Source organism: Arvicola amphibius, chromosome 6 (assembly GCF_903992535.2).
Source record: "Arvicola amphibius chromosome 6, mArvAmp1.2, whole genome shotgun sequence".
NCBI classification, from domain to species: Eukaryota; Metazoa; Chordata; class Mammalia; order Rodentia; family Cricetidae; genus Arvicola; species Arvicola amphibius.
The window spans coordinates 23,868,690-23,882,647 of record NC_052052.2 but is presented as its reverse complement, the minus strand read 5'-3'; the positions used below and the strand labels follow the sequence as shown (position 1 = coordinate 23,882,647).

At 47.7% G+C, this 13,958-nt stretch overlaps 1 protein-coding gene across 1 annotated transcript in view; it reads left to right on the top strand.

The window, feature by feature from the left end:
- Positions 1–13,958, top strand: part of Csmd2 (CUB and Sushi multiple domains 2) — a 551,269-nt gene that overhangs the window by 449,372 nt on the left and 87,939 nt on the right. The window contains exons 30-33 of the mRNA XM_038333470.1: positions 4,851–5,045; positions 5,891–6,007; positions 6,612–6,725; positions 13,548–13,643. Coding sequence (XP_038189398.1) covers positions 4,851–5,045; positions 5,891–6,007; positions 6,612–6,725; positions 13,548–13,643 — 522 coding nt within the window. The remainder of the gene's footprint in view (positions 1–4,850; positions 5,046–5,890; positions 6,008–6,611; positions 6,726–13,547; positions 13,644–13,958) is intronic.

The window sequence follows — 13,958 nt, the reverse complement described above, 5'->3', positions numbered from 1 at the left end:
AAAGAAATGTGCATAACCATATGTCAATCAAACCTCACAAAAAATAGCTGAGGTCCCTGCCTGGCCAAGAGCATAGCCTGCTGATTAAGTTCATGTTTACTACTTAACAATTGGGTGACCTTAGGTGCTTGCTTAACCTCTCACTTCTTCATTCATAAAATGACGGCAAGAAAATTCCTTTCCAGCAAAGCTGAGTGACTCCACTCAAAGGTGTGTGTGTGTGTGTGTGTGTGTGTGTGTGTGTGTGTGTGTGTGTGTGTGAATATGCATGCATCTGGAAGCCAGAGGTCACCCACCCTCACATTTCATCCTCAAGAGTTCTTTCTACTTCCTTCAAGAGCTAGTCTCTTATTGGTCCGTATCTCACCAAGTAGCTCAGGCTAGCTGGCCAGTGGACACACTCATCTTAGCCCAGTGCTGGGATTACAGGCACACAGTCCCACACCCAGAATTTGTATGTGGATTATGGGGGGTTAGATTTGAATCCTATATTTTCAGGGCAAACACTTTATTGACTGAACCATCTCCTTAGCCATTGCCCGGCCCCGACTGGTTGAATGAATGGTCTGACTGTTGTCCCAGGATTTTGCTCTTCGGAAGATCAGGAATGGACCTCATCTGTGAGAACCAGAGAGAAGCTGTTTCTGTTTCGCTGCTCTGGGCAGCTTGGGTTTTTATTTATGATCCTGGTGGTGGTGTTTCTGTCATCCCATTTTATTATGTACAGCCAAGCTCCGGCCAGCTGCAGATCTGTTTCTGGCTCTCATTCCATCTCTCACTAGCTGAATGGTTTGGGGAACCCATCCTGCTTCTCTGTTGACCACATTCCTCACCTAGCTCCTGAGTGTGAATGTACCTGGCTCTGCTTGTTGAGGGCACAGATGAGATGACAGATTCAGAAGGACTTTGAGAATAACACAGTGATATTCCTATGTGTGGGGCTGTCATTGTTATTATTAGTGTGATAACACTCAGGGTGGCAAGCCCATCTTCTGAAATGTGAGTGTGAATACACAGTGGACCAGAGTCAGGATCATCGAAGAGCTTGTTGACTGGTCACTTCCCTCAGCATTCAGCCAATCCAGGCCTGTTCTCTGTGCCACCCATGGCCAGCCCTGGTGCTACCTTCTATGGCAGTTGCTGGGGTTTTAAGGAGGCTAGATAGTTGTCCCCAAGCTCCAGGAGTTTGGAAGTCACTGGAAATAAATGTCCTTTACCAAGTCTACCCAGAGAATATAATGTATATTATCATCAAGAAAGAGAAACAGATTCTGCCAGAGAGAAAGCAAAGTTCGAGAAAACTGCTCAGAGAGGGTAGCATTGAAAAATGCAAGAGAGCCTGTCATCATTCTGGCGTGGGAAGTGGTCCACGAGCCCACGCCCCTAAGTGGGGACCTATGGACAATTAGTGACTTCTGGTGAAAGAAGAGTCGGTTTCCTCGAAGGGTAAATCTCCCAATGAGTCACCCATGCTCCAGCAGGTGACTCCACACGAGGGGTGTATTACTGCATAGATTGGAGTCAGTGGGTTATTCAATTTTTTTTAAATAAAAAATACATGAAATCGGAGCATTAGGGAGGTGGGGTTGGATCTGGGAGAAGTTAGGATTGGCGCGAATATAATCAAAATACAGCATATGAAATTCTCAAATAATTAATAAAAATATGTAATATTTTAAAATAAATGTGTGTGAGTAAACCACAGAGAACAAAGGACATCCAGTGGGGGTGGGGCAATGCTACTGCAGCAATTGCCCCCAAAACACAGTCGTTTAAGCAAGATGCAATTTTATTCTCCACCCGGTGAAAGAAACCAGGAGGCTGTCATGCAGGGTGTGTAAGGTGGCTTCACTGTGTCTTGTGTCATCTCTCCCGCCAGGTGACACAGAGAAGAAAGTATTAACCACACAGAGCACCAGGGAAGGGAGTACTCACAGCAATTTCTGTCATTTGGTGTGTGTGTTTACACACCCATGCACGTGCATGCTCATATATGCGCATGCGTGTAAAGGCCAAAGACCGGCATCATCACTTGTCTACCTCGGCACCCTCTACCTGATTTTTTGAGACAGCGTCTCTCTCATGGAACCTGGAGTTCACCAGTTTTGTTAGAATGTCTGGCCAACAAGCAGGAATCCAAATGGCTCCACTCCTCCCGGCACTAGAGTTACATGCACATACCAACACATGCCTAATTTCTTATATGAGTGCTGGGGATCTAGCCTCAAGTCCTCAAGCCTGTGTGGCAAGCGCATTACCAGCTGAGCCATCTCCACAGCTCCAAGTAGTTGTAGTTTTAAGGAACTTCCCGAAGAAGATGTCACCATGAAGGCAACATTGACAAGACCTGATGGAAGTGAGACGGAACCTTATCCAGATGTGGGGATGGATTGTGCACCGAGGCTTGTGAGTCCGGAGCAAGTCAGCAAAGGAACAGCAGGGGATGACATCACAGAGGGAATGAAGGGGGCAGCATCTGCAGGGCCCTTGTAGGCCTGAAGGATTTTGTCTCCTATGAGGAAAGCAGAAAGTCTTGCTTGTGTTTTCCATCTCCTAGGCCAGACCTGACTGCCCAAGAGGCTGGGATATGTAGGTCTTACCTGGTGCCTGGGAACTGTCAGTCAAACCTGGGTTCCATCTTTGAAACTGGAAGAGGGAATGGAAAGCGGGTACCACAAGCGATTCAGACTCAGCGTGAGCTTGGTTCCAATTTCTTAATTCCAAATATGATTTGACTCGTTATGAATTTATGGTCACCGTTCATCATATCTCTGCTATTGGAATGTGGGTCATCCAGTGGCCATTTATAGTCTAGGCAGAGCCTCAGGCATAAGGAAAGACCAGAATTGATGTAGGGGTCAGGGTGAAGTACCATAGGGCACACAGGATGCTGAGGAGGGGCCCTTTGCATGGCAAGTGAAGGTTCTCTGGGCTTAGTGAGCCCCAGCAGTGCACCCAGAACTGCTGCGTGTTCAGCTGTGTGGGGAAGACTTGAAGAGCAGGGAAATGAGAAGGGCTCCAGTGTAAGAGCTGATGGACATGACAGGATTATAGATGCTCAGGGTCCTGTCCCATCGCTCAACAGGCTGATTGGCAGCTAAGTGGCAGCCTCGAGCAATGACTGCCATGTGTATATGCATTCTAAAAGATACCCTGGTGACAGGAAGTGCCCTCAGCAACATTCATGGTGAGCCAGTCATCTCTGAACTCTGGTATCGTCTCTGCCAGTCCTTCCCTCCTTAGCTCCACTCGTTCCGTCTCGGAGCGCTTCCAGCAAAGCCTCTAGCACATTAAGAATTGCGCGGTGTCCTTGCCCTACATCAACACTCTGACCAAAACCCGAGGACCAGTGACAGGTTCCTGGTGCCATCTGCCCTTAGCTGTGTCCTGCCACTGCCTAGCTGACAGTCCTGGTGACAAGGCTGAGAAAGAAAAGGCTGTCGCGGGTAGCGTAAGGGCTGCCTTCCAGGACGGCTTTGGATTTCTTCGGGGAAAAAGACCATGGTGTCAGTTCTCGTTCAGACTCCCGGGCCCCAGCTGGTACCCCCAGCACTGAGGAAACACCAAGTATGGTGCAGAAAGATGTCAAAAGAATAAACGGCTTGGGTACATCCACAGTTGCCTGCCTACAAAGACTGTTGCGTCATCTCCGATACAGCGGCTGTACCTGAATCTACTGATATTATAACTTCCATCTGTGGCCCCTCCAAAGCTCCTGCAGTCACTGCCATCCTGCTCAGGTCATAGCCTGGCAGGACTAACTGACCCGCTGGCACCTGGCCCTGCTGCTGCTGCCAAATGTAGTTTTTAGCTAAGTGTCTCTCGTTTATTTACCAATAAAGACTAGTGAGTCAGATGTTGGGGTGAAAATCCGCTAGCTCAGAGGGGCAGAGAAGCAACCAACTGACCTTCTGCTTTGGCCAGAGACCCAGCAAGAGAGCATCTCTCCAGCCATCCCAAACCAAAAAGGCCACAAATCTCTAAATCCCTCCCTACTCTTTCCTGTGCATCTCTTTATCCGTATTCCTGGATCCTTCATACTCTCTATGGTCAATTCCTGTCAACTAGTCACTGGCTCTGCCCTCTGCTCCAAGGTTGATTTCATTAACACAATCTTGGGGTTTCACACTGCAATCAATTATCCTGCAACAGAAAACACCTAAGAGTCTTGTGACCAGGCAGAAACCACCATTACTTCGATGAATAGTAAATACTTGGTATCCAATGAAGACCTAGAAACCCTTACTAGAGCTTTTGATATCACAGGGGTTTGGGGTATCCAACCAGAGGTGGGGTGAGGTTTCCCTCATCCTCCCTAGATTTGGGGTTAGTGCCCTATATGTGAGCCTGAGGAACAGACATCAGCTCCACCCTCAGGCCAGCACAGTGAAGGAAAAATCTGGAGAAAGCGATGATTCCAAACGCTGGGCATTGCCAGGCTTGTGGCTAGAGATAGGAAGCCAAGGAAACCTAGCCTATACCAGTTGGGGGTGAGAGAGGAGCCAGGAGCCAGGCCTGAGCACTGACTGACCCCTGCCTTCCCCCAGGGTGTGGGAAGTGGGGGAAGCTCACTGCAGGCAGAGAAGTACTTGCTCCCCTTGAGAACATCAGCAAAGAGATGGACAAGAATATCCAAGGTGAAGACTTCGCTATTCCTCTGTGACTCACGGGGTTGGAGAGCATCAGCCCTGAAAGCCATCCCTAGCCTCAGCTCTCTGAGGTGTTTCTAGACACACAGGGAAATTGACTGGTCATCCTGAGCCCTTCTGTGATGCTCATAAGTCTCTAATGAGCCCTCCCCCTCCCCTCTTCCTCTCTCACTCACCCTGTCTTCCTCTCTGGTTTTCCAGAAAACCCAAGGGAGTCATGTTTTGATCCCGGTTCCATCAAGAATGGCACTCGAGTGGGCTCTGACCTGAAACTGGGCTCCTCCATCACCTACTACTGCCACGGAGGCTACGAGGTTGAGGGCGCCTCCACCCTGAGCTGCATCCTGGGGCCTGATGGGAAGCCACTGTGGAACAATCCAAGGCCAGTCTGCACAGGTGAGAATAACCAGGACCTTGGGGATCCAAGGGCCTGAGATGAATGGTGATCAGAAGGATCTGGGGAGTGGGAAGCAGGACACGGCCTCAAGGGCACTCCTGCGAAGCAAGTAAGGTCTGATGAGTGAGTTTGCAATGAAGGGGGTTGGCTTCATCATCCACCCAGTGTCTCAGTCCCTCTGGACGGTCACCTTTTTGGACATTCAAAGAGATGCTCAACTAAGGTTGGTAGGCCTGCCATCCAGGAAGTACACACCAGAAAAGGGAGATAAAGGTGACCTTGGGCTGACTCCTGGGGCTGAGGACATTCTGAGTGATGTCTGTGTAAAGTAAGGACACAAGGTAGTCTCGTGTTGCCACCTGTGTGTGAGAGCCCCCAGAACATGCCCTCCCCAAAATTGAAAAATAATGAGGACTCTTTGCCTCCGTAAGTGGGCGAAGCCAGCACCAAGGCCACTTGTGGAACTTGGCACCAAGAACAGGAGCAGTAGATAGCTTGACTGAGTGGTCCCCAGAAGGGAGGTGTGGGAAGAGAATCTTCAGCCTCCTGCTCAGTAAATGCCAGTGCCTTCTTGGATCAGCCATGGAGCCAAAGACCACGTCCAGGTCCTGCATATAAGCGTGAAAGTCTCATTATGTGAGCCCCAAGGGTGGGCCCTCAAGGGCCCATGCTAGTGTTAACACCTAGAGGGCAAAGACCAATGTGTGTCCTTAGGTGGATTCCAGGCTAGGGACAAGATGTCCTTGGCATGGGCGGGACCAGAGGTCCAGGCTGGGAGAAGGGAGGATGAGCAGCTGATGAGATGTCACCAAGTCACCGGGCCCCTATCTGGCTTCTCTTTCAGCTCCCTGTGGTGGACAGTATGTGGGTTCAGATGGAGTGGTTCTGTCCCCAAACTACCCCCAGAACTATACCAGTGGACAGACCTGCTTGTACTTTGTCACCGTGCCTAAGGACTATGGTAGGGTTTCCTTGACTTGCTTCTGTGTTTTCTGATCCCTCCCATTTTCTTCCAAAATGGCAAGCCCTCAGGGTCCTCCACTGTGAGCCCTGGAAGGACAGCCTCTCCATCAGGACAGAGAGTATCCTGGGATACACAAGGAGAAGGCTTTCCAAGAGGAGAAGTGCACACACAGGCATAGTGTGTGTTGGGGGGGGGGGCAAAGGCGAACTGGTGAAGAGGACTGAGATTGGGATGGGGGATTGGGGGTAGAGGATGGCACCAGACACCTTCGCAAGTCCTCGGTAACTGCAGCAGCTGTTGCATAGAAAAGAGTTAAGAATTCCGTCTACCTCCAGTGGCCTGCCCCCGGGTGCAGATGTGAATGTTGTCTTCTGTGGAGAAGACCGGCCAGGGACTCCCTAGACGTCTGTGTCCTGGTGCCCAGTGTTGTCAGCCTACAACCCTGCCGCAGAAAGGCCCCCAACCTCTGGCCCCTACACCAGCAACCCCTCTAATGTCTCTCCTCCTGGTCGATCCTGGAGATCGGCAGATCCCCATCTCCGCCCCATCCCCCTCAGCCACAAGCACGTCCTCTGATTTCCATGCCATGTCTCCTCCACAGTGGTGTTTGGCCAGTTTGCCTTCTTCCACACAGCCCTCAACGACATAGTGGAGGTTCATGACGGCTACAGCCAGCACGCCCGGCTCCTCAGCTCACTCTCCGGCTCCCACACAGGTACCCAGGGCCAGCAAGGGATTCGGGTGGGCCAGGATGGGGGAGAGGGAGTAAGAGGAGACTGAGCCATCCCAGGACTGCTGCTAGGAATGAGGGCCTATACCCATCACTGCCATAGGGGTGCTGTTTTATAATCCACTACAAGGTCTCCACATCAGAAGGGCCACACATAACAGAGGACCCAGGCACACCTCAGCCTCCAGACCCCAACTTTTCTTTTCACTATGAGCATGTTGTGTTTTCACTGTAGGAATTTGGGGCCAAACCAAAATCATCATAGGGGAGAGTTTTAAACACACACACACTCCGAACGAATGATTGTCACCATGTAATGTGTGTCCTTCTACTCCTCAGATCCACGTAGACAGACTTTTACATATTCTGTTCAATAAAACTATATATATATTTCATTGTAATTACGCTTACCATACATTTTCTCTCTCATTAAGTATCTCTTTTATAATAGGATTTTTAATGCTTCTTACTCATTTCTCCTATAGTTATTTAAGATTTATATAACAAATTCCCTAGTGCTGTGCATTTACCTTGCTTCTGCATTATGAATAATAACTCATTGCATTGTACGTATATCTTTTATACATATCCCTGACTGCACCTCGGCATATCTAAGAGTGGTTGAGCAAAGAATACAATCACTGTATTCTTTGTGTGTAGATTGTCAAATAACCATGATAGAAAGATCTTGCAGCTTTCTTCTCCAAAAGTGAGATAATTTTTATAGTTATCTATTTATAATATACACACAGTATGCCATTTTTTAATTTGCCTTTTTATTGCTGGTGAGGTGGTAACTTTTTTAATATAATGTCTTTATTGGTCCAAACATTCTTGCTGCAAATTTGTGTTGATTTTTCTATTAGCCCTCATCTTCTTTTTCATGAAGTAGAACCCCACATGGCTACAGGCAAAATACATCCTATACCAGGGGAATCATATACACTTTAAAAAGCCTTCCCCTCCAGTTTGCTGTTTGCCTTGTAATTTTCTTCGGGGTATGTTTTGATATCAGAAAATTAAAATGCCCCTTGATATCAAATAGAGCTTTTTTTCATCATTTCTGCCTTTGCTGTGTACAGGGCAGATGATGACCCTGTTTTCTGTGTATTCTTTCCGGTTATATCGCTTTGCCTTTGTTCCTCTAAATTTTATTTTGACTTTTTATTTGTTAGAGAGACTCAAACCAATTAATCAGTTGTCCTGACAGGATTTTTGAAAATGTCAAGTTTATATATTCTAATGTTTATGGTGTTTGGGTCTTTTTCTTTACTTTTAATCTATTTCTTCCAAGTGTATATATCTCCCTGTACAGGCTTTGGCGATTATAAAGCTGTAATGGTACTTCGTGTCACAATAACTTTTCAAAGATTTACTTTCATTTTATGTGTATGGGTGTTTTACCTGTGTGTATAGAAGTACAGCAGTATGTGCAGTGCCCAAGGAGACCAGAAGAGGGCACTGGATCCTGGAGTTAGGTTGGGAACTGTTGTGAGGTGCTAGGGACGGAACTCAGGACCTCTGCAAGAGCCACAAGTGCGCTTAACTGCTGAGCCACCTCTCCAGCCCTGCCATAACTTTAAAAGCTGTGTTCCTAATCATCCCTGTGCTCATTCTTTATTTGGTTTTGTTTGTTTGTTTTTGAAACAGGTCTTTTTACTTACCCCAAGCCGGCCTCAAAGTTCTCATCCTCCTGACTCCCAGGCACTCAGTACCACAACTAGCTATTGTGACTTTTTAAATTGGCCATTCTTGCTTGTCACCTCCAAATGTTATCTAGAACTGTGTTTTCAGTTGAAGCACAATTAAAACTCAGAGACAGAAATTGTGGTTCAACCTGAAGGTCAGAAAAGCAAAACAGCTAACCATTGGCTCTTACTTCTACCTCAGTCCAAAATGGCGATCCTGCCTCCAGGAGTCTCAGAATGAGACCGTGGCTGAGAGCTGTTTCCTCCTTCCTTATAATCCTCTCCAGCGCTGGCATTAAGGGCATGCACCATTACCACCTGGTTTCTATGGCAAGCTAGTGTGACTGCTGGGATTAAAGGTGTGTGTGTCATCGCTGCCTGGTCTATAAGGTTGGCCAGCGTGGCTGTTTTATTCTTCTGATCTTCAGGCAAGGTTTATTTGTTAAAACAATGAAATGGCACTGTGATCAGTTTTTTAAAAATGCATAAGGATAGCACTAGAGTTCAGCTGGCAGAGTGCTGGCCCGGCACGCACAAAGGCAAGCATGTTCGGTGCCTAGCACCACATAAGCCTGACGCGATGGTGCGGGTCTGTGACCCCAAAAGTTGGGTGGTAGAAACACAAGAATCAGAAATTCAAGGTCGTCCTCAGCTGCATAGCAGGTTCAAGGTCAGCCTGGGCTACATGAAACCCTGATGCAAAACAAGAAAAATTACATAAAAATTATCTCTAGAATTTCAAAAATTCTATAGCTTATGTTGGAGACATACATCTTTATAGTATACATCTTTATATTAACCCTTGTGCCCCACAGGGAATATGATGCGTCTCTATTTATCGGTTAGACAGTTTGGGGGTCAGGCTGCCGCTTTCATTTAACCAGTAGCGATTTGTTGCTTTTGTTAGCTTTATTCCCAGCTATCTCATGAGGATTTTAGCTGTCTTTATTGCTCTCTTATTATAAATGGGTCCTTTTTGTTCCCTTTATGTTTTCTAGCTAGTCTGTGCTAATCAATTCTAAGACTGCGTTCAGAGTATATTCCTCTTACAGACCCATTGAACTGTCCTCAATAGGGCTGATATCACAGGCTAATTCTTTGCTGGGGCTGAGAAGCACCATCATTTGCAAATAAATTGGCTTCATTGTTTTATTTCCTCCTCCTCCTCCTCGGTTGCTTTTCTTTGATTTCCTTCCATGGCTCCTGTTCTATCCAGGTATATTCTTTTAATTTCAATGCTAATATTTTATCTTTTGGTAAAGTTCATTTCATAGCTTCTCTTCCTTTTAGCAATGTCACTTATGTAACATGCAAGGATGGTTTTTTTAATGCCCTTGCTCCAGTGCTTATGTTCCGGGTCTCTGGAGCGCTGTGCACTGTGTTCACGGCCCCCTTCTCTGCTTGGCTGTGCTTGCTAGAGGTTTATGGGAAACCTCTGCTGCTTTGGGGAATTCTTATTGCTCCAACTGATCAGTACTTTTATGGAATTTGTTACTTTCTAATTAGCCACTGCTTTTATTTCGTAAATTCTCTCCTCTGTTGCTTCTTCAAATGACTGTGTTCTTCTCAGCCTGACTTCCCGGGTGGAGAGCGTTGTTTGTACTCTTCCCTGTGCAAGAACACACATGTTTACAGTAGTGTGCTCAGTTTGAGCATGCTTACAGCAGCGTACTCACTTGGGCTTCATGTCGTTCATTTTGACATGTACTGTTTGATATATACTACTTCAACACATGGTACTCCTTTGCCCAAGAGATAAGATATCTCTTCTAGGGCTAAAGAGATGTCTCTGTGGTTTAGATTTCTTGTTGCTCTTGAGGAGGTTCAATTCCCAACACCTACGAGTTTTCTCACAACCATCTGTAATTCTGGATCCAGGAAACTGGAAACCATCTTCTGACCCCCATAGGCCCAAGGCTCACATATAGTGCACATATATACATGCAGGCAAAATAATTCATACATATAAAAATAAGCCTAAAACTCCTTTTTAATTAAAATACGAAAAGATTATCTCTTCTGGGCTGGGAGGTGGCTCTGTGGGTAAGCGCACTTGATGCTCAAGCTTGAGGGTCTCAGCTTGAAAACCCAATACTCATATAAAAAGCCGCGCATGGCAGGATGCACGCCTGCAGCCCCAGTGCTGCGGGAGTGGAGCCAGGAGGACAGCTGGCTGCCGAACTGCAGGTTCAGGGAGAGACCCTGTCTCAAGAAAATAAGACAAGACAGACATGGTGGCACATGCCTTTAATCCCAGCACTTGGGAAGCAGAGGCAGGTAAATCTCTGAGTTCAAAGCCAGCTTGGTCACCCAGCAAGTTTCTAGACAGTCAAAGCTACCCAGAGAAACCCTGTCTCAGAAAACAAACACAACAACAACACAAAGAGTAGCGTGTGAAACATCTTCCATGGAAACTGTGGTATTGGGGGTAGTGGAGGGCTTTTTGTATTTCTGACAGTCTCCATTTCTGTGTTTACTCAAGCTCCCTTCCTCAGTTTCTCTGGGAAAGGAGAGACTTTGCAGGTGAGATGTTTGTGCTGGTGTCTGCCAGCCCGCTTCCCTAGGGACAGCTTCCTGGTGTGGGAGGCACTTCCTTGCTTTCCCATTCTTTCTGGGCCCATCTCTAGTTTTCAAGATTGGACACTTGGACTTTATGCTCATGGCCTTCGTAATTATTTTTAAAGCATTAATTTCTCATCCAAAGATAAGTTTTGACATTGGCCTTCAGTCATTATCTTATTGACAAGAATCATCTGGGGTTAGTGATCCTTCCCCGGCAGAATTAGAATTTCTTCCTTACTGGCTCCTGGCTTCTCTCCCTTAGCTCAGAATCACCGTCTCTACCTCCCTTCCCTCCCCCCATCTTCTTCCTCTCACATACCACATAGACACCAACTTGCTTGCACCTCAAGTCACACACTTCTCACTCTCTCAAAGAAAAAAACTATGCAGAATACTCCATTCTATTCCAACATTTCCTGCTGGGTTCCAAGCTGAGTTCTCATCATTGCGAATCGCCAATGCTTTGCCATCCATGGGGCTTTCATGCTTTCTTATTTAGAAAATAGAACAGCCCACTAGGCTAAACTTTTTTCTCTTGCCTTTTCTGGTGTTTTTGGCAAGCCGCTATATTCTGAGCCCCACCTTGGCAAGGATTTTTCGTCTTAAACTCTTTTCCTTGGGGTTTCTTCCTTTCCGTCTCTGGAATTCCCCACATCAGCTTGTTGGATTTTCCCAATTATCCTCTGTGTTATTTGTCATTTCTCCCAAGGCTTTGATCTCTTTGTCATTTTCCTATAGAATACCCCAAATTCACTTCCACGCCATTGCTGGATGTTTGCACAAGCCACATGTCGGGGTTCCCTGGCCCACATGTTAGAGCATCTCCTGCCTTCCCATGTAACCTTTCCGGACCTCAGCGCCTCCCTCTGCCACATCTTCCTCTGGCGTTGCAGATGTCCTGCTGCATTTGACCTTGTGCAGCCAGGACCAAAAACCTTCACTCTGTTCCCCCTTGTAATTCATGTGAAAGAGTTGCTTTGACTTCTAGCAGTGGCCCCGTCCCTCACAAGATATCTTGTGGCCAGCAGTTCCTAGGAGAGGGAAGTCTGTGTGTGGCCAGGACTGAAGTCACCTGGGCTCCGCCAGCCATCACTGGAGCCCTCATTCATAAGACACGATGACACGGTGGTTCCCTCGGCTCACCCCCACTGAGAGGGAGAGCTGGGAAGGATGGTGATCATGAATGGGGAGACTTTGTCTTCCCCAGGTTCCTTCTGCTTCAGCAGCCAGAAGTTTTCTAGGGTAGTGACTCTTAGCTAGGATAAACTTCTCTGGACCACATGTAAATTTAAATGAGCTGAGCAAAGGGTTCTCTCTGATCCCTGCGGCTGGTGGCGCCAAGGGGCTTCCCAGAAGCATCAGTGGGCCCTCTCCGTGACTCCCTGCTCATCTGCACCCCAACCCTCTTCCTGGTGGGCACCGCTTGGCTCTCTGTGCTCCCCCTTGCTTTTTGAAGATGGAGTCGAGGGTCCCAAAGGTCAAAGAGAGGCAGAGTGGTCATGCCCCTGCCCACCACCACATCCTGCCTGGGCTTCCACAGGAAGATAAAGTTGCACAGGGCCGTGCTTCATGGCTGTGGGTGATGCTGATGCTGCCCTGCCCTCCCCCGTCTGTACCACACCAGGAAGACCGTGCTTAGGCTGCCCGTGCCACACTCCTCTGTGCCCTGCATCCCCACAGACTTTTCCTGTCTTCTGCACAATGCGATTGGAGGATTACACATGCCGGAATGCCTGAGACGGTCCCAGCGTCCACTGAGCTGTCCCTTCGGCGTCCCAACAAGCACTGCCTTTCCGAGATGTGCTAGTCTGAGTCATACATCTCTGTCACTTCCAGGGGTGTCTGGGAAAGACCAGAGCTTTCAGATGACCTTATGTCTCCCTTCCCCCACAAACCGGTGTCTGATTTTTATGTTTTTATTTTTAATCAGTCTGATTTCACTTTTCCAAGTAAACTTTCAGCCAGCATGGTAACAGCCATTCTCTCCAGCCCCATAATTCCATACATTTTTAGCAGCCTTCTCATTTCTGGACAGGTCATGTAATTTTCCAAACCTCTTTATCTTGCTTTGTAAATGAGGGTGCTGAGCTCTGCCATGCTGGCCTCACAGTGGGGAGAGCATGGATGTAAAATCATCTCTAGTTTTTTTTTTTTTTTTTTTTTTAAGACAGGACCTTATGTAGCCAAATATGGCCTCAGACATGCTATGTAACTAAAGATGGAGGAAGCCCTTTAGCTTATGATCCTCCTGCCTCTACCTCCCATGTGCTGGGACTAGAGGAGCACACCCCTCTTCGCAGTTCACGCGGTGCTGGAGGCTCAAACCCAGAGTTTTGTGCACACTAGGTAAGCACTCTACCAACAGATCCGCGTCCCCAGCCCCCATCTGTGAGCTGCACCGAGAGGTACAGCCTGTGAGTTAGGTAGCAGCGAGTCCTGGACTGTGGAGGGCTTCACTGTGTGCAGCATGGCTGCCCCACCTTGCCAGCCTGGATTCAGTCTGCTGGGCATTACAGCCAGGCTCACTCCCTTCCTTTCTCCTCACTCTTCTCGGCAGGAGAGTCGCTGCCCTTGGCCACCTCCAATCAAGTTCTCATTAAGTTCAGCGCCAAAGGCCAAGTACCAGCCAGGGGGTTCCATTTTGTCTACCAAGGTATGTAGGGTGTGGACCTTGGAGGGTCAGATGTTATCTCAGTGACTTTGTGTCCCGAGGAACAGAGACCGTTTTACCTCCCATCTGCACCTCCCTATGAGGACTTTGGGGGGGGCAGTTACTATGTGGGGAACAATTTACTGACATTCATTCAACTGTATATATCTGTTTACCCAAGCAACAGTTTGGAAGGAAACCACACATGGAAAGCTAATTCCTTTCCTCCCCCCAACCCGTGCCCCACCCACCCTTACCCAATGTCTAGTACATCTCTGATGGGGCTGGGGACACCGTCCCAGCCCTCCTATCCCAAGG